Source organism: Alligator mississippiensis, chromosome 2 (genome assembly GCF_030867095.1).
Source record: "Alligator mississippiensis isolate rAllMis1 chromosome 2, rAllMis1, whole genome shotgun sequence".
NCBI lineage: Eukaryota > Metazoa > Chordata > Crocodylia > Alligatoridae > Alligator > Alligator mississippiensis.
In genome coordinates, this window is record NC_081825.1 from 180,426,607 (window position 1) to 180,442,870 (window position 16,264).

The 16,264-nt window shown below is 47.4% G+C and overlaps 1 protein-coding gene across 2 annotated transcripts in view; it reads right to left on the reverse strand.

Moving 5' to 3' along the window:
* Positions 1–16,264, reverse strand: part of IGHMBP2 (immunoglobulin mu DNA binding protein 2) — a 106,780-nt gene that overhangs the window by 2,966 nt on the left and 87,550 nt on the right. For both annotated transcript variants that reach the window (XM_006275055.4, XM_019485214.2), the window contains exons 11-14: positions 10,344–10,438; positions 9,897–10,020; positions 5,627–6,466; positions 3,932–4,113 (exon numbers count right to left, since the gene is read on the reverse strand). In XM_006275055.4, coding sequence (XP_006275117.3) covers positions 3,932–4,113; positions 5,627–6,466; positions 9,897–10,020; positions 10,344–10,438 — 1,241 coding nt within the window. The remainder of the gene's footprint in view (positions 1–3,931; positions 4,114–5,626; positions 6,467–9,896; positions 10,021–10,343; positions 10,439–16,264) is intronic.

Consider the following 16,264-nt stretch of genomic DNA (forward strand, 5'->3'; position numbering starts at 1 on the left):
TAAGTCTGTCTCCCTCTGAACGTGAGAAAGGACTTGCTCAATGTTGGCGTAGAATTCCTCTTTGTTTCATCAGCAGTGCCAATGAAATATGTACTGATGACAATGGCATATTGGCTCCCTGCCAGTTTAAGACAGAGCGTCATGAGGCACTCATTAATTCTGATAGGGAACTCACTGAGTTGGTTTATGAGTATATTTTAATGACAAAACCAACCCAGTGAAGTCAGCATTCTCCTTCCTATTTACCCTTCCAGAAAAAGGTATAGTTGTCCCCATGTTCTTTGAACTGTCCATCTCCTGCTCGCCAAGTCTCACTCAGCTCAGCTACATCAACGTTGTGTCACCTGAGTTCTCAGGCCATGACTGCAGTGTGACGCTCTGGACATTCACTATTACGATTGTCCATGAGGGGCCTGATGTTCCAAGTCCTGAAAATGATGCAGCATCTTCACTGGTATTTTCAACTGCGGTAAAGGTGATCCTACTGGATGAGGTTATCCAGTCAGGAAGAAGGTAGACAGGCTATGTTTAGAGGACATTTTCTAGCCCCCCCTCCCCAAGTGGGATGAGTAGATTGGATCCTGAAGAGGACAACTCAGTCACAGCTACAGCTGCCAAACTGCACTTCTGTCTTGTCCAAGCACTAGACAACTTTCTTGTAATTGCTGCCTTCATGCCAGTTCATAACTAGGAGTTTCTGGACCTCAAAATCCTGCTCCCTTCGGCATTAACTGGTTGGCAAAAGGCTTGAGAAATGTGCTGGAAAAGCTGTTTTAATAGAAGATGCCTGTGCATGACTTCTTTTATCGTGGACAAGCTGGGCACATCAACTTCCACATGGCTCCTGACAGAACGGGACCTTGATCAAGGAGACCAAGACAGCTGGGGATCTCATTCTACTACAGTCTTTATCCACCTTCGCAGCCATTGAGATTCTAACATCTTTTTCGGCCTGCTCCACTGTTGAGGACTTTTAAAGACATGGCTGGGGGCTGGGCAGGCTTATTAAAGTGGTGACCTGTACTCACCATGTCACAGCACCATCAAAGGATACATGTGGCTTTTCAGGAGGGAAAGCATTGCCATTTTCTGCCCAAACTGTGGGGGAGAGCTGTACTGCTACCCAGCGCATCCACAGGTGGCAGATAGTGGAATGACCTTCAGGGAACGTTAGCTATGAAATAAGCAGGGGTAACTCTGACAAATAAGCAGCCGCAGACCAAGCAGTAGCAGCACAGGGTCTTATAACAGTGCTGACTGTGACACTGACTGTGCCTTAGTCTACTGCAAAGTCAGAATCAATGCCAGCGACTGCCCCGATACAAGTTTATATCTCCACTGGAAATGATATCCAGGGGGAAAAGCAGCAGCCATTGCAACTTCCTGTTCAAAGATCTGAGATAGCAAGATGGGAGGTGACAATACAAGGACACATGGTCAGTTAAACATTTCAAGGAAAAAGATAAAGGCAGTAAAATAAAATAGCTAATTCCAGCCTCACAGGTAGAGGCATAGGAAGGGATTTAATAAACATATCAGGGAGGAAAAAGCAGTTTCATGAGACAAAGCACTGTGCTGGGACTTGGGAGATCTGAGTCCTATTTCAGAATCTGCTACTGGCCTTCATGTGAACCTTGGCAAGTCATGGTTCTCTTTTTTGCCTCAGCTTCAATACCTGTATCATGAAGACAGAGATGCTTCCTTCCTATGTAAAGCACTACATAAGAGCTAGGTATTAATGACAACAGCCATGGCTGAATATGGAAATGAATGAATGTCTCAAAAGTAGTTGAAATAGGATCAACAGCTCTGCTCATATACTTAATGTTAGGCCCTTGCTTAATTATCTTGCTGGATTGAAGACTTTGGCACAACTGTACTATGCCTGGCTCTAGCTCTATCCTATCCCATTAACATCGGGATTTTGAAAACAACCATCTGAAAAGCAATGAAAATGCTAAAAATGACTTCTGCAGCTGCCACATGGTTAGTTTCTACTTGTTCAGCTAACGTTAGCTATGTTATTACTTGGAGATAAAACACAATTTTTTTTGTAAATTAGATTAGACCATATTTTCACAACATCCTTGATTCTCTAATGGATTTCCTCAGATTTGCTGAAAATGACAGTCTTTGTCCTATCAGCCAGAACTCTGTGTGTTATTTGCAACATTTGGCTGGGTGTTTTTATACAGCATCTTCTCCTGAAAGCATCACAAAATGCCCTGGCATGAGAACGTGAGTGTTAACTGCTACATGAAAATTAGAAGACTTCTAAGGTGAGGGCTTCAGAGAGGAAGTGACTCAGACACAGGAGGAGAAAAAGGTCTCCAAAGACTTGCCTTATTTCAGCACTGACACACTGTTAAGCTAACATAGGCTTTGGACCGAGATGTTTTCAAAGGTCACAGTTTATTAATTCAACCCAAGGACAGGCACAGTCTTGCAGCCTGTTCACCTCTTATTTATAAAAGAATAAAAGTAATAAAACCAGAGATTATGAAAATTCCCTTTCCTTTCATATTTGAAAACAAAAATTATATAACTAAACCCTGACAACAAACCAAAGCCTTTCTTGATTTGCGACCTGGAGAATAAGATGAAAGGAGATATTTTCCCCCCAACCCTGGATTGAAAACAATTCAATCAATTCTATTCTAGTCAAACAATTACAGATATAAAAAATGACAGACCCCCCAAAGCATTGTTTTAAGAAAAACAAGCATATTAGAAATAAATGCTCCATTCCCCCAGCTCCAGGGGCTAGCCAGCCCTTCTGACCTCACTGCCAGCCTGCCATGATCATGGTTATGATTATAATCCATATGGCAGTCGTGCTACAACAACCAGGCTGAGATCACTGGTTGTTGAACCATATGTACGATACTGGATGCCTTATATCTTAGCCTGAGAAGCTTGCACTCTACATCAGTGATGCTGACGAAGTTGCCACAAAATCCTTTTAGGGGTGCCGCATGATAGTAACACCATTACATGTTCAAACACCTACACGTGAATCAGAAGACAGGCCCCAAGATTTCAAATATCAAACTATTCTGACCTGTCATGGTCTAAGTTTTCTGTAACCGAAGATTTGCTCTTTTATTTTTCTCTAGATAAGAAACCAGTGAAAGCTAAAGGCTGCTGTTTTCCAAGGAGTGCCTTGAGTCTAACAAGGGGTCCCTTGAATCTAAAAAGGCTGAGAACCCCTGCTCTAAATACACAAAAACAGATCAAGGGAAGGAAGAAAGGATGTGCTATTCACCCCTTCTGCAGATGGGGAACTGAAGCAGAGACTTGAAGGCTTTGATCTTATCAGGTGCTGAGTTTGGTGGTCCCAATCCAGAGACACATTAAAGAACAAGCTTTTCTCTTTCGGGGCCAGAAGGCTCAACACCTCTGCAGAATCAAATCCCACTTGGCAAGCCCAAGGATACAGTGGGCCAGCTGGGAAATGAACCAGCATCTCCAGATGCCTGAGCCTTAGGCACAAGACTGCTCTTTCCTGCTTTGCTCTATTTGTGATCCAAGGGAAATCCAGAAACGCATGTCTGAGATCTGTAAAAGCCGAAAGCAAAGGGGAAAGCGATTGTCAGGAGGACTTTCACCTGGGTCCTAACACATGAGGGCTGTTAGCAAAGCTTTTATTCTCTTTGCGATTCACCTTTGGAGCAAAAGGTCCCACAATGTAGAGGGTTGAGAGAAGGGGCTCATCTCAGGAATGGAGGTTTCCAGAAGCTGATAGCGCAGCTGGGGAAACCCTCCTCTGAATGCCCAATAGGAAATGTCAGTTCCACATTCCTGTACTAGTGGAACTCAGCTTGAGTTAAGCTAGGTCAGGACACCAAGCAGATGGTAAGCTCCCACAAACAGCCTTCCTGCACTCAGGCAACCCCTCAGGCTGCCCCGAAAGTGCACACAGATCCCATACCTCTGGGATGTGATGGCTAAGGCAGTAGCGTTTGTTACAATGCAGGCAAAGCTGTCCCAAGGTGGTAACGCTGGCTTTACACCGGGGGAAACCACAGGTGTTGTCGGCTTTAACCACAGCAGAAATCAAGGTGTCGATGTCTTCTTCAGCTGTAGTGTTGTCTGCTTTTGTGGCACTCTTACCTGGAAGACGAAGGGAAAAAAACTAAGTTTAACTTAGTGGTGCTCAATCTTTTTTCCTTGGCAGGCCAGATGGGTAGTTCTTGATCTGTCCATGGGCTGGATGCGGCCGTTGGCCCGAATCTGGTGCCTGGGATGGGTGTGGTGGGATCCAATCTGGTGGGTACCTCCTCTGCCCTGTGCTGTGCATTTGTCCGCTATGTATCACTGATCCCCCCTCCGTAGCACCCAAGCCACCTCCTGCCACCCCCAGCCCTGTCTGTTCTGGGCTGAGGGCTGTTCTTTCACCCCACTACTGCAGCCCCCATGCTGCTGGCCACAAGAATCAGCAGCACTTGGTGGTGAAGGTAAGCAGAGGCTGCAGTGGGAGGCAGGGACTCTGTACTCTCAGTACAGAGCCATGTAACAAATGGTGGCTCACCATTTGTAAAAGGCTGCCAGACCCTGAAATTTGGGGTCAAAGAATGAAGCCAACAGACAAAGGGTTCCAAGCTCTGCTGATATCAAAGGGCAGACCTCTGCTGAGATTTCAGGGGGAAATGGGGTCAGCTACTTACACTCCGCTCACCAGCTAGGATCAGCCACAACAGAGGGTGAGGGTGAAGTCTCCCTCAGTTCTAGCTTCTTGCCAACATTTTTTCAAATATGTTTTGGTACCCCTTGCAGCAGAGGGATGCTGACAGTGCCCTCATTCCCTGCTTTGTCTGTTCCAGGTTAGGATGTCCCTGGTGTTTTGGGGAATGTGTCTTATAACTGTGTGACAAGATTGTTTGCATGGTTGTAGGACGAACAGGTTAGACAAGCACTTTGTATAGAATGGCTTGGATAGAGACAATCCTGCATTAAGCAGGAGGGTGGACTAGATGACCTCCTGAGGACCCTTCTGGCCCTACTTTCTATGAATTCCCAATATGTGAACATTTGCCCCAGGCATAAAGAAGGGGATTTTTATGCAGCTTTGCACAATAAACACGCTCAGGCCCCAGTTGTCTCCCCCAGTCATCTACCAGCACCTTCTCTGGAGATAAGCAACAGTGATCATATCCTGTATTGCAAAGACATACACAAAGCTCATCCCCCAAGTAGAACACTGGAGAGTTGATGACCAGGAAGTGCCATGTCCCTTTACCTCAGACAGGACAATCAGTGCTACTGAGTCCCTTGTCACAAGGAATCTTTTCTTCAGGCCCTATACAGATAGGGCCTGATCTTGATGGGCAGAGGCAGAGACCCAAGCTGTACCTCTGAATGTACAGGACACAGAGGCTTCCCATAACTGCAATCTGATGCTGGGATTTTTAAAGCAGCCCAGAGGAGTAAGGCACTCACAGAATTTAAATGGGAGTGGGGCATCTAATTATTTTAGGCAGTTGTGAAACAATCTTCGAGAGGTATGATAAAAGACCACCACCACCATGACAGGCTTTTCCTATAGAGAAATACTGAAGCTTCCTGTAGATAGGGCTGGGCAAATCTTAAGTGAGAGTGAAGAGGAAGAAGTCAGGATGGAGCCTACCTTTGGCTTCATTTTTGTGCTTCTTTCCTGCTGTCTCTACCAGATTCACACTTGACTCCTGGGTTCTTCTCACCCTCTCTTCCCACTTGGCTTTTTCCCATTGCATCCTCTTCAGGTGCAGCATTTTCAGATCGACTTTCCCTGAGCTCATGCTGCTCCCTCCTGTCTGACCAGGGCTGGGGGCTTCTCTTGGGGTCCTTTCTGACTCAGAGGATGGAGCCTGCTCATTGGCTTTGTTAGTCACTGTAGCAGAGACAGTGGCAGGGGGTCTCTTGCGGATGCTGAGGTACCGCTGTCTCCCTTCGCCAGTGCTGACATGCTGTAGCCCATATTCTTCAGCCATTTGGTGGAGCAGCATCCTGTCGTGAGAATTTAAAGAAGGAGGGAAATCCAGCTGGGCCTTGCTGCTCTCCAGGAAATCCACTAGCATGGCCTTGAACTTGGCTGAATTGTCCTTTACCTCCATCCTCTCCTTCCCAGTGCCATTCATACTCTCTGCAGGACCTATGCTTGGCTTTGGGAGAATGGGTTTTCCTGGAGCTGGTTTGGCTTTCTGGCCATGGGGCTGAGGTTTTGGAGTGGACAATGGAACAGTTTTGGGTCCCTCCCCTTGCTCGGGGTGACCCTGAGAGTTCTCATGAGAGTAGTTTTCTGGCACAATGTCATCAAGGTACTCGAAGGCTGTCCGCACTTCCCCATGCTCACCGAAGTAATCCACTAGTCGCTTCAGAAAGACCTGGTTGCTGACGGTTCGAGAGTCACAGACAACTGCCACGTGGCGTCGCGCACGGGTGACGGCCACGTTTATTCTCCGATCTTCGGCGAGAAAGCCCACCTCCCCTGCAAAACACAAAAGAGAGCCAAAGACCATCAGAGACAGCGCTACTGTGCTGAACCAAAGAGTCCAAGCTACAGGCCAGAACCTCAGATGATGTAAATCAGTTCAGCTCACTGGAACTAGTCAATTGCTACAGCTGCTGATTTGGCCTCAGATAATGTATTGGCTAGGGAGTGAGGTAACAGAGAAAAGTGTTACTGTCACCTGCACACAGGACTAGGAGTTACCAACTCCCATGTTCCAGCTCTGGTTCTATGGCTAATTCACACTATAACCTCAGTCCAGTCCTTTCCCTTCTCTGCTTCAGTTTCAAAAACTGCAAAATGTGGTGAATAGGTTTATTGAGAGGACAAGAGTGCAGAGACAAGTTGAAAATAAGATGCATTATAAAAGGGCTACCGCCTGGAGGCATATCTATATTCCCCCAGTGCAGCCAGGGTGAAAATACAGGGAGGAGGGATGTGGTGGGATGTCATTTCCTCAGACAGTCGCACATGTCTAGGCTTGGCAGGATTCAATTTTTATTGGTAAACATTGATAAACGTTGTTTTCACCTTACAGTCATAGACTGACAAAAAAAATTTTCCATCGTTAATAATAGAAATTTACAGAAAGGGGACATAAGAAAAATGATGGCTGATGGAGTGTGTGCCAACAGGGGGAGCAGTCCTACAGAACCTTTAGCTTGAACTGCAATTCCCAGGAACCCCAGGGAACTGGGAACAAAGGAAGAAGAAGTAACAAAGCAGATGAGGGAGCTACAGGTGAGCAGACCCAGAACTGACAGCAGCTCTGCCACTAATCGGTTGGCAGTACTACAGTAGTTATGATTCAATTTAAATCAATAAAAATTGAAACAAAGGCTTAAAAATAAATAAATAGGTATTATCCATCAAAATTATTAAAAAATATAAATCAAATTCTGCCAAGTCTACACATGGGGCTCACTCCACCAGCAGGAGGAGGTGCCACATACAGAAAGGTCCATTTCAAGACTTTGTCCTACATCTGTAAAAACCTATCTAGGACCTACAAGGTGGTCCTAGAAGTGCCACAGTGGGACTGTAGAGAGCACAGAGATACTGGAGCTGCTCTACACTCACTACCTCCCCAACCAGCTGCAGTGCAGCTCTGGGCACATGCCTAGCACCCCATCATGCCAGCTACACTCCTTCCACTGGGAAAGTAATATCTAGGGAGGTGTGTAGCATCAGGGCAACACTCCCTACTACAGGGGCGAGCAATTATTTTGGGCAAAGGGCCACTTGCTGAGTTTTGGCAAGCTATCAAGGGCTGCATGACAGGCAGCCAGGGGCAGATAAATATTAATTTTCTAAATTTTATAGGGGCCCTGCAGGCTAGATAGAATGCTCAGGTGGGCCACATCCGGCCCGCGGGCCGCATTTTGCTCACCCTTGCCCTACTACCATACTGGGGCAGGCTTATGATGGGAGTGCTCAGGAGTGGAACATCACATGGCCCCAGGCCAGGGCTCAGGTGAAGTGGCTGAACCCTGGAGACAGCTGTCAGCCACAGAAGTGGGAACTGCAACTCCAGATACCAGCATTCAGGGACAGATGAAGCTCTCCCAGCAGCTGAGCAGCCTGAGCCAATAGGTACTAGACCAAGTTTCTCAAGCAGAGAAACATCTCCATCCCAACCTACCAACAATCCCAATCTGAGTGTAGGCCAAGGGTTAAAAATAACCACCATGTAGGCAATCTGACAGGGTCTATTTCTGCTCTCTAGCTATTTTCTCAAGGAAGAATAATAACAGATAGCAAACGCCAAGATGACTCAGCTCAGTGAGAGAAAAGGCTTGTGTGGGCGGGTACTGAGTTTCCAGCTTCTGGGGCTAAATAAGAGATAATTGGAAAAATAAACAGTTAAAAGAAATCCAGGTGACAAGCTTCATCCAGCTTGTCCCAAAGCAGTGATACAGAAGGGTTCAGACAGGGTCAGATGTGAATGAGTAAGCATGTATGATCTCTCTGTGGTCTTGGAGCCTGGGGTTAATTCCCAAATCACAGAATCTGGGAGAATGCAATGAGAGTCCAATCTGATCTCTCCTAACCACTGGGCAAACTCTACTGATTGAAGTCCACAATGGTACCAGTTGGTTTGCCAGTTGGATCTGAATGCATTTTTAGGATTTATAAAAGCAAGGGGCCACAGAACTGGGTGGAACCTCTGGAGTTTGGCTGGCCTTTGGTCTCTCTTGTGCAGATAAAAAGGTCTGTAATATAAAGAAGTAGGGCAAGTCTTGGTTCAATTAAACATGGTTACCCATTGTGATGCAACTCTGCTTAGATTGCCAACAAGGCTGTCAATGGGGGAGGAGTGGGATGGGGAATTTGGGGATGCAGATGCCTATCCTGAGAGCACCACTCATCTTGTGTCAACCACCGAACACATGTCAGAAGGCAGTGAGTCACCAGTTATTAATGGCTTTCAATCACTGTGCTATTCTTATTACCCAAGTCCCACCTTCCCTTCATCAAACTCTTTGTAAAGCTCACTTCTTATGTGAACTCTTCCCAATTTCTCCTCCTCGCTGCTAATATTCCCAAACCATTGTGTGCGGTGTCGTCTTTTGTCATCTTAGCCTGCATATCTCATATGGCAAGTGACAGGTGCTGTTCTGTGTTTGAAAGGTGTGATGTACATTTACAGTGCTGTAGAAACTCAGAAAGATGCTCCTTCTGGTTCTACATGTGCCCTCCACTTGGTTTGGATAACACAAAACCTGAACCTTCCAATGCCTCCAAAACAGTAAAATACTTTATGATGAGCCTTCATTATGTGGATCAGCAGAAAGAGTCTGAGAAATCTCTGGCCTCAGGAAATTAACTTCATTCCAGCTGTTATTTCCCTCTGTGTTCAGTGATAGAAAAAACCATGATTTTTCTGCCCTACAATTTGTTCTGAAAATGACCATTTTTATGCATTACTTATAGGACTTGCTTTGGTTTACATTTTCTCTGGGGATGTATCCCCAGAGAACTGCTTGCTCTGAACTATGCATTATGAACTCCTTGCTCTGTGGGGAATGCTTGGGACTTCCACTGGGGGGGAAGATGCTGCTGGTGTAAGTGCAACAGTACCAATCCCCCAAGCTCAGCATTTGTGAGGGCTTGAAGAAGGCCAACTTTTAAAAACAATGCCAATTCTTTCTATTGGCCTTCTGGCATTTGAAGCTTCAGCATTCATATTTTCAAGCTTTTTCTCTGAAATTGAGAGGCCAACTAACCTACTTCTTTTAACTTAATTGAAAGCTGAGATACTCATATCATTACGTGACTCCAATAAAATCACCCATGTTGAATGTTGGGAACACCCTGAGTGACATTTTACTTTGTTAAATGATTCCCCTTTCCTTATATGCCAAAACATCCTATTTCTCCAAAACTCTGTCTCACTAGAAATACATACCCTTCCTGTTGGATCTCACAAAGGACAGTATGACAGCCTCCTTTTCCCTTCCCTGGAAACCATCAACTGATTTAATTTCTAGCTCTGGATACTTGTGACACAGGTGCTCTCTTAGCATGTCTACCTGAAAAACAAGGGCAAGCATGTTATTAAGGTCAATTTCAAGATAAAAGAGAGTTTAAATGATATCTTCCTAAAAGACTACCTTCCCCTTAAATTCCTGCATGTCACAGGACACACACTGACTGAGAAAGGAAGGATGATCACCCCATGGATTGATTATAAAGAGTGCCCGAGCTCCAAGGCTCTAAAACACGATGGTGGTTAAGGAAATGGAGAGGATTAATTATTGCCCCCTGAAGATCTCGCATCTGAGATAGATTTGCTGTTGTGTATTCACCCTACGCTCGGCTTAAGATGCCACGTCGGAGGGAGCTGAGATCTCACCTGAAGGTTGTAAGGAGCAATGACAGCAATGTCTTTTGCTTTAACACCAGCGTTCACCAATGCTTGGACATGCAAGCCAACAAGGTGCACCTCCCCTAGGGTGAAAACAAAGTCAGCTGTGAATCAAGGGAAGGTGATTTCTGTCCAGAGAAGGCTGACAGGTAAAAGCCAAAAGATAAAAGGAAGTCAAACAAGAAAAGCCGTATTTTCCATGCTGACTAAACTGGGGTCTTAAAGGGACACTCTGGATTTTGGGCATTTTCCCTCAGGTGAGATTTATAAGTGATGACACTACAGTGGACAGGAAACTCCAAGGTGTACTGAAAATGTCAGCCAAAAGGACATGCACATATTAAAACCAAGCTTTCCGGCTGCATAAATGGGCTAGCGCCATATTTAAATGTTAGAACAATTTAACAAGTCATGGATAATATATGCCCCTTGTCTGAGGTCCAGGGTTTATTATATTAAACCCAAACTAGTGCTTGGACATAGCTAAATGCTTTGTACAGCCAGAAAGCTCAGAATCCCCAGCTTCTAATGCTGGGCAGCATTTATTTCTAGATTTTCCAGCTCAGAAGCTATCTAACCATTAAAACTAACGATCACAGGATTTGGAATGTCATTTTGTTTTTCCTTGTCCTTCCACTCAATTCAAGACATAATCTTAAATGTTAGTGCTTTAGGTCCAACTAGAAGCAGGCCCTTGTGTATCTCATCACTGTTAAATTGGCTACAACATCTGCTTCTCTCCTCACCGTGACCTAGAATTTCAACTTCTGTTAAAAAAAGAAAAACCAAACCAAACCTCAAAGAATACTTCTAGCAGTCTGTTTCCCAAAGCTAGTCCATGAGCTACATGGAATAAGTGCAGTACTTTCTTCCTGAGACTGTAGGCAGCCTGAAACAATAGCCTTGAGAAGAAAAAAATCACCCCATTCAGGTCAATTGCTTGTTGCCTTCGAAACCTCAAGATGCCAGTATATGAACACTATTTCACTGCCCCACACAGGCCCTCTCAAGCATGCTGGAGACCAAGGACCTAAAACTAGCACCAGGAAACACAATGCAGCTGCAGGCTGGGAGCCTGAAATCTTGATTTTCAATATATCAAAGTTTTAATTTGTTCTAGAAGTTTGCCAGATCCTGCAACAGCTTACACACATTTTTCACATCAGCTGCTGCACATGTGTGTAACTGCTTGCAGGATCAGAGAGAGAGAGGGATGTGACAGGAGGAGAAAAGTGGAGAGGCCACAGCCCAGTCACTGGGGTCCCCTAATCTAGAAGACTCTGGTTCAATGCCCCTGGATGCTATGGACTCCAGTTAGCTCACTCCCTACCTCCAAAATGGGGAAAAAGCACCTCCTCACCTCGCAGGAGTGCTTTAAGGATGACTGCATTCAGGATTGTGAGGCACTTACCTACTGAAGGAATGGGGGCCCTATCAGGAGGTGTCAGCTGAAAGATAAAAATCAGCTAAGCTGGTAACAGTTGATGTTTTTGAGGTCTAGTATCTCCCAACCTTGGCGGAGAACCACTCCAGGACTCAAAGAGTATTTCCAAGCATTGGATCTGCACTGGTGAGCAGAAAGAAAACGAAATTCATCCCTGAAGTAAGCAGTCTAGTTGCTGAGTAGGCTGTGTTACCATGTGGAAGATGCCAGGTAGAAAGGAAATCCAGGGAGACTTGTGGGGGTGATAGTGGGTGCATGGCAAGGAATCCACAGCATTGCTGGTCTCAGAGGAGAGACTGAAGGCCAACCAATTGCAGCATACCCTCTACTGACCAATAATAAAGGTAATTTTGGTCTCAAACAGCTTAAAATCTATTAGAGGATGCATTGTTATATTGGCAGCCATAAAAGCATGTGATGTTAGAGGAAAGATCCTGGCTTTTGGTCTCTAGCTGGTTACTGTGCTCAGGTATCTTCACCCTAATACTATGAAGAAAAAGCTGGGAAGAGGAAGCCCCCCCACATACAATGGTGCTCCCTTCTAGCCTCTCCTCCCTATTATTTATGCACCTTCTCAGCTTATCAAAAGAATCTGACTGTCTTAATGTTCATGGTCTGACGAGTCCCACTGCACACAGGCAGGCATGAAATTCACAGCCAGTATAATGCAGAGGGGTAACATTTCACAATCGTTGCAAAACTAATTTGCAAACCTCCCTAGTGCTGTGGTCATTCTCCCTGCTTAGAGCTTGCCCACATCACTGCGGTGAGGTACTTGCCATCTCCCTAACCGCAGAGCTTTAGACACCTAATGTGTTACAGTAAAGAGCTGATAAAGAACCCCTGAGGCAACTGCCGCGACAACCCTTTCAACTAACAAGCAACACAAGGCATATAGAAGTTTGATGTCTGAGATCTTCCATATTTAAAACTCGCCATGTTGCCCACTGCTGCCGGGCGTGTGTTATAGTCTGCACGGTATTACGCTTCCATTATCTGAGCTGAGAGGCAGAAGCCTCCTTCAGCTCTAAAGGAAAGTAGCTGGTTGATCCAACATGGTCCCAATCCTTAGCATTGCCACCCCACAACACCTGTGCGTGTCAAACCCTGGGCCAGCAGCACTGATCGACAGGGCACAGGGAAAGTGCTCACTCTTCCTGCTTCCAAATTCTTGCCATCTGACTGATCTACAGAGCTACGCTGGCACCACAGCTACAGCTGTCCCTTCAAGGGCTGCACTCATTGCAAATGCTGTAATCGAGAACGAGAAATTGATTCAGATTATAGTTACTTTTTGGTTGTCAGGGCTGTGCGAAGCTTTGGGTGCTGATTCTATTTGGAGGAGATCCGGCCCGATTCAGCAGCCGAATCTCTGAATCTGAATCGAATCAGGAGACCAATAAAAAGGTCCAAATTGATTCAAAGCTCTCCGAATCAATTTGGAAAAGATTCAGAGAGCTTCAGAGATTTGGGCAGTCCCCACTCGCCGCCACAGGGACTTGGACCTGGACTCTGTGCCAGTAAGTGGGGGGAGGGGGGGACGATGACAGCGACACACACACACACACGACCACCCTGCCCCAGCCCCCAGCCCACCTAAGCGCCCCCCCCCGCCCCCCCACGGCTGCCCTGCCTGGCCCCAGCTCCTGGCTCTTTAAAAAAAAAAAAGCTGCGCACTCACTGGCTGCTGCAATGGCCATCGGGGCTTCTGGGGGCTCGTGGCAGAGCCCCCCACACAGTGGGGGACAACAGGGATTGCCCCCCCGCCACTCCCCCCAACTGGCAAGATCCAGAGAGTGTGGGGCTTTTTTTTTTTTTTTTTTAAAGAGCCAGGGTGGGTGGGGAAGCCATGGGGGGGGGGGAGGAGGGAGCTGGGAGATGAGGCAGGGGATGGGGGCTTGTGGCAGAGCCCCCTATGCAGCACAAGGCAGTGGGATTCAGCAGGGATCGCTCACCCCACTGGGTAGCAGCTGGGGTGTGGGGGCTTTTTTTTTTTCTTCAAAGAGCCAGGACGCTGGGGCTGGGAGAGTGGGTGGGGTATGGGGGCTTGTGACAGAGCCCCCCACACAGTAGGGCGCAGTGGGGATTCACCCCCCCCTCCTGGCAGCATCCAGTAAGTGCTGGGCTTTTTTTTTTTTTTTTTTTTTTTTAAAAGAGCTGGGCCAGGCTGGGAAGCCATTGACAGGGCTGGGAAAGCGGGCAGGGGATGGGGCCTGTCTGATTAGGAGATTTTGCCGATTTGGTGGTGGCTGAATCTGCGAATCAGATTCGGCTGAATCCTTTCAGGAAAGTGATTTGAATCACCAGATCAAATCATTGTCCCCTGAATCGGCTGAATCCGAAGCGAATACTAGCCATTTCACACAGGCCTATTGACTGTAAGATCTTTGGAGTACAGCCTGTCTCTTTGTTGCAGTTACGTACAGTGGTAGCCACAACAGGGCCCCAATCTCTGATTGGCAGAGGGACAAATAAATGGATTTGGTATTCTGGAGTTGGGCTTGGGCCAAAGAGCATAAAGCAGCAGCTGGAAACCTTTCCAGCTGCAGGCTGGACTGACCCACCTTGGGTCAGAGGTGTGCAGACACTAGTAGGACCTGCTGCAGCCACTGCTTCTTACACAGGTCCCTATGTGGTCCCTATCGGACCCAGGTAATCATATGCCAGTCAGCCTCACCTCTATTCTCAGCAAGACCTCAGAAAAAATCATAAAGGATTGCATTTGCAGGGGGCCAGCAGGTAACACAATGTTAAAGGACAACCAGCTTGGGTTTATAGCAGGCAGATCCTGCCCGACTAAGCTGGTCTTTTTTTATGACCATGTCGCAAAATGCTTAGATGCAGAAGTGGAAGTAGATATTATTTACCTGGATTTTAAAAAGGCTTTTGACACAGTGTCACACCCAATTCTTATGAGCAAACTGAGTAGCTGTGATGTGGATTTTTTTACAATTAGGTGGGTGAAAAACTGGCTTATAGGACATACCCAGAGAGTGGTGGTGGATGGGTCAGTTTCTCTCTGAAGGGATGTGGGCAGTGGTGTTCCCTAAGGCTCTGTCCTTAGACCAGTACTGTTTAATATCTTCATCAGCGATTTGGATGAAGGTGTTGAAAGCACCTTGCCCAAATTCACAGATGACACTAAACTATAGGGTATAGTAAACACATTGGAGGGCAGGGAGTGAATTCAGGCAGATTCGGACAGACTGGGGAAGTGGGCAGATCAGAATAGGATACCATTTAACAAGGGTAAATGCAAGGTGCTGCACCTGGGGAGAAAGAATCTCCAGCACACCAACAGACTGGGGGGTACCATTCTGAGCACCACAACAACGGAAAGAGATCTCGGAGTCCTGGTTGACGCAAAAATGAACACGAGGCCCCAGTGTGACGAGGTAATAAGCAAGGCTAACCACACTCTTTCTTGCATCAGCAGATGCATCATGAGCAGGTCTAGGGAAGTGATAATTCCCCTGTATGCAGCATTGGTGAGGCCGCAGATGTAGTACTGCATCCAGTTTTGGGCGCCGCGCTTCAAGAGGGATGTGGATAACCTTGAGAGGGTTCAGAGTAGGGTTACACGTATGGTTGAGGGCCTGCAGGTAAGACCCTATGAAGACAGAGCAGGAATGGCTTTGCCCCTCTGCTCTCTAGCCGGAGCAGGGGTGGGCAGGGGCCTGGCCACATGCATGCCCCCCTAAGGTGAAGGAAGCAGGGAAGAGGTTTATTCCCCTTCCCTCTCCTATCCCACCAGCATCGACCTGCCAGGCATTTCTCTGCTGGCTGCTCCAGCGGTGGAGGTGTGGCCAGCTCTGGCACTAGCCTGGAGTGAATTGACCAGGGAGGGTGTTTAATTCCCCACCCCCTTCCTTGCTGCTGCAGCAGCAGGGGTGGGGGTGTGGCCAGAGACTGGCCAGCATGGTCTCCTGAGGCAGAGGGGGCAGGGAGGGGGCAGGGAGGGGGTTTAGTCCCCCCTCTGCCCCTGGGGGACTGCAGCCGGGGCCTGCCAGCTCTTCCTGCTGCTGACTGCTACCTGGACAGGGCGGAATAAGCTCCTTCCCTGACCCCTCCACCAGATGCTGAAGGGAGGAGGGAAATAACCCCCCTCTCTGGCCCCTTGCCTAAGAGGGCTATGGTGGCCAGACTCTGGCCGTGCCTCTGCCCCTGGAGTGGCAAGGATGCAGGGACTGTGATAGGGCAGGAGCCTCTCTCATGGTTTCCCGGGGAGTGCAAGTCGCTTCCCAGCAGGGCAGTCAGAGCTGCTGCAGACTGTGTGGGGTGAGCGACAGCGGTGCTAGGGAGGACTTGAGGGGCTATGACCACCCCTCTGAGCCCTGGAGCCATCGCTCACCCCATGCAGCCTGCAGCAGCTCTGCCTGCGCTGCTCTATCCCGCCCCTGCCCCCAGTGCAGTGCCCCACTGACAAGAAGCTTGAGCTTCCGGAAAACCACGAAAGGGGCTGCTG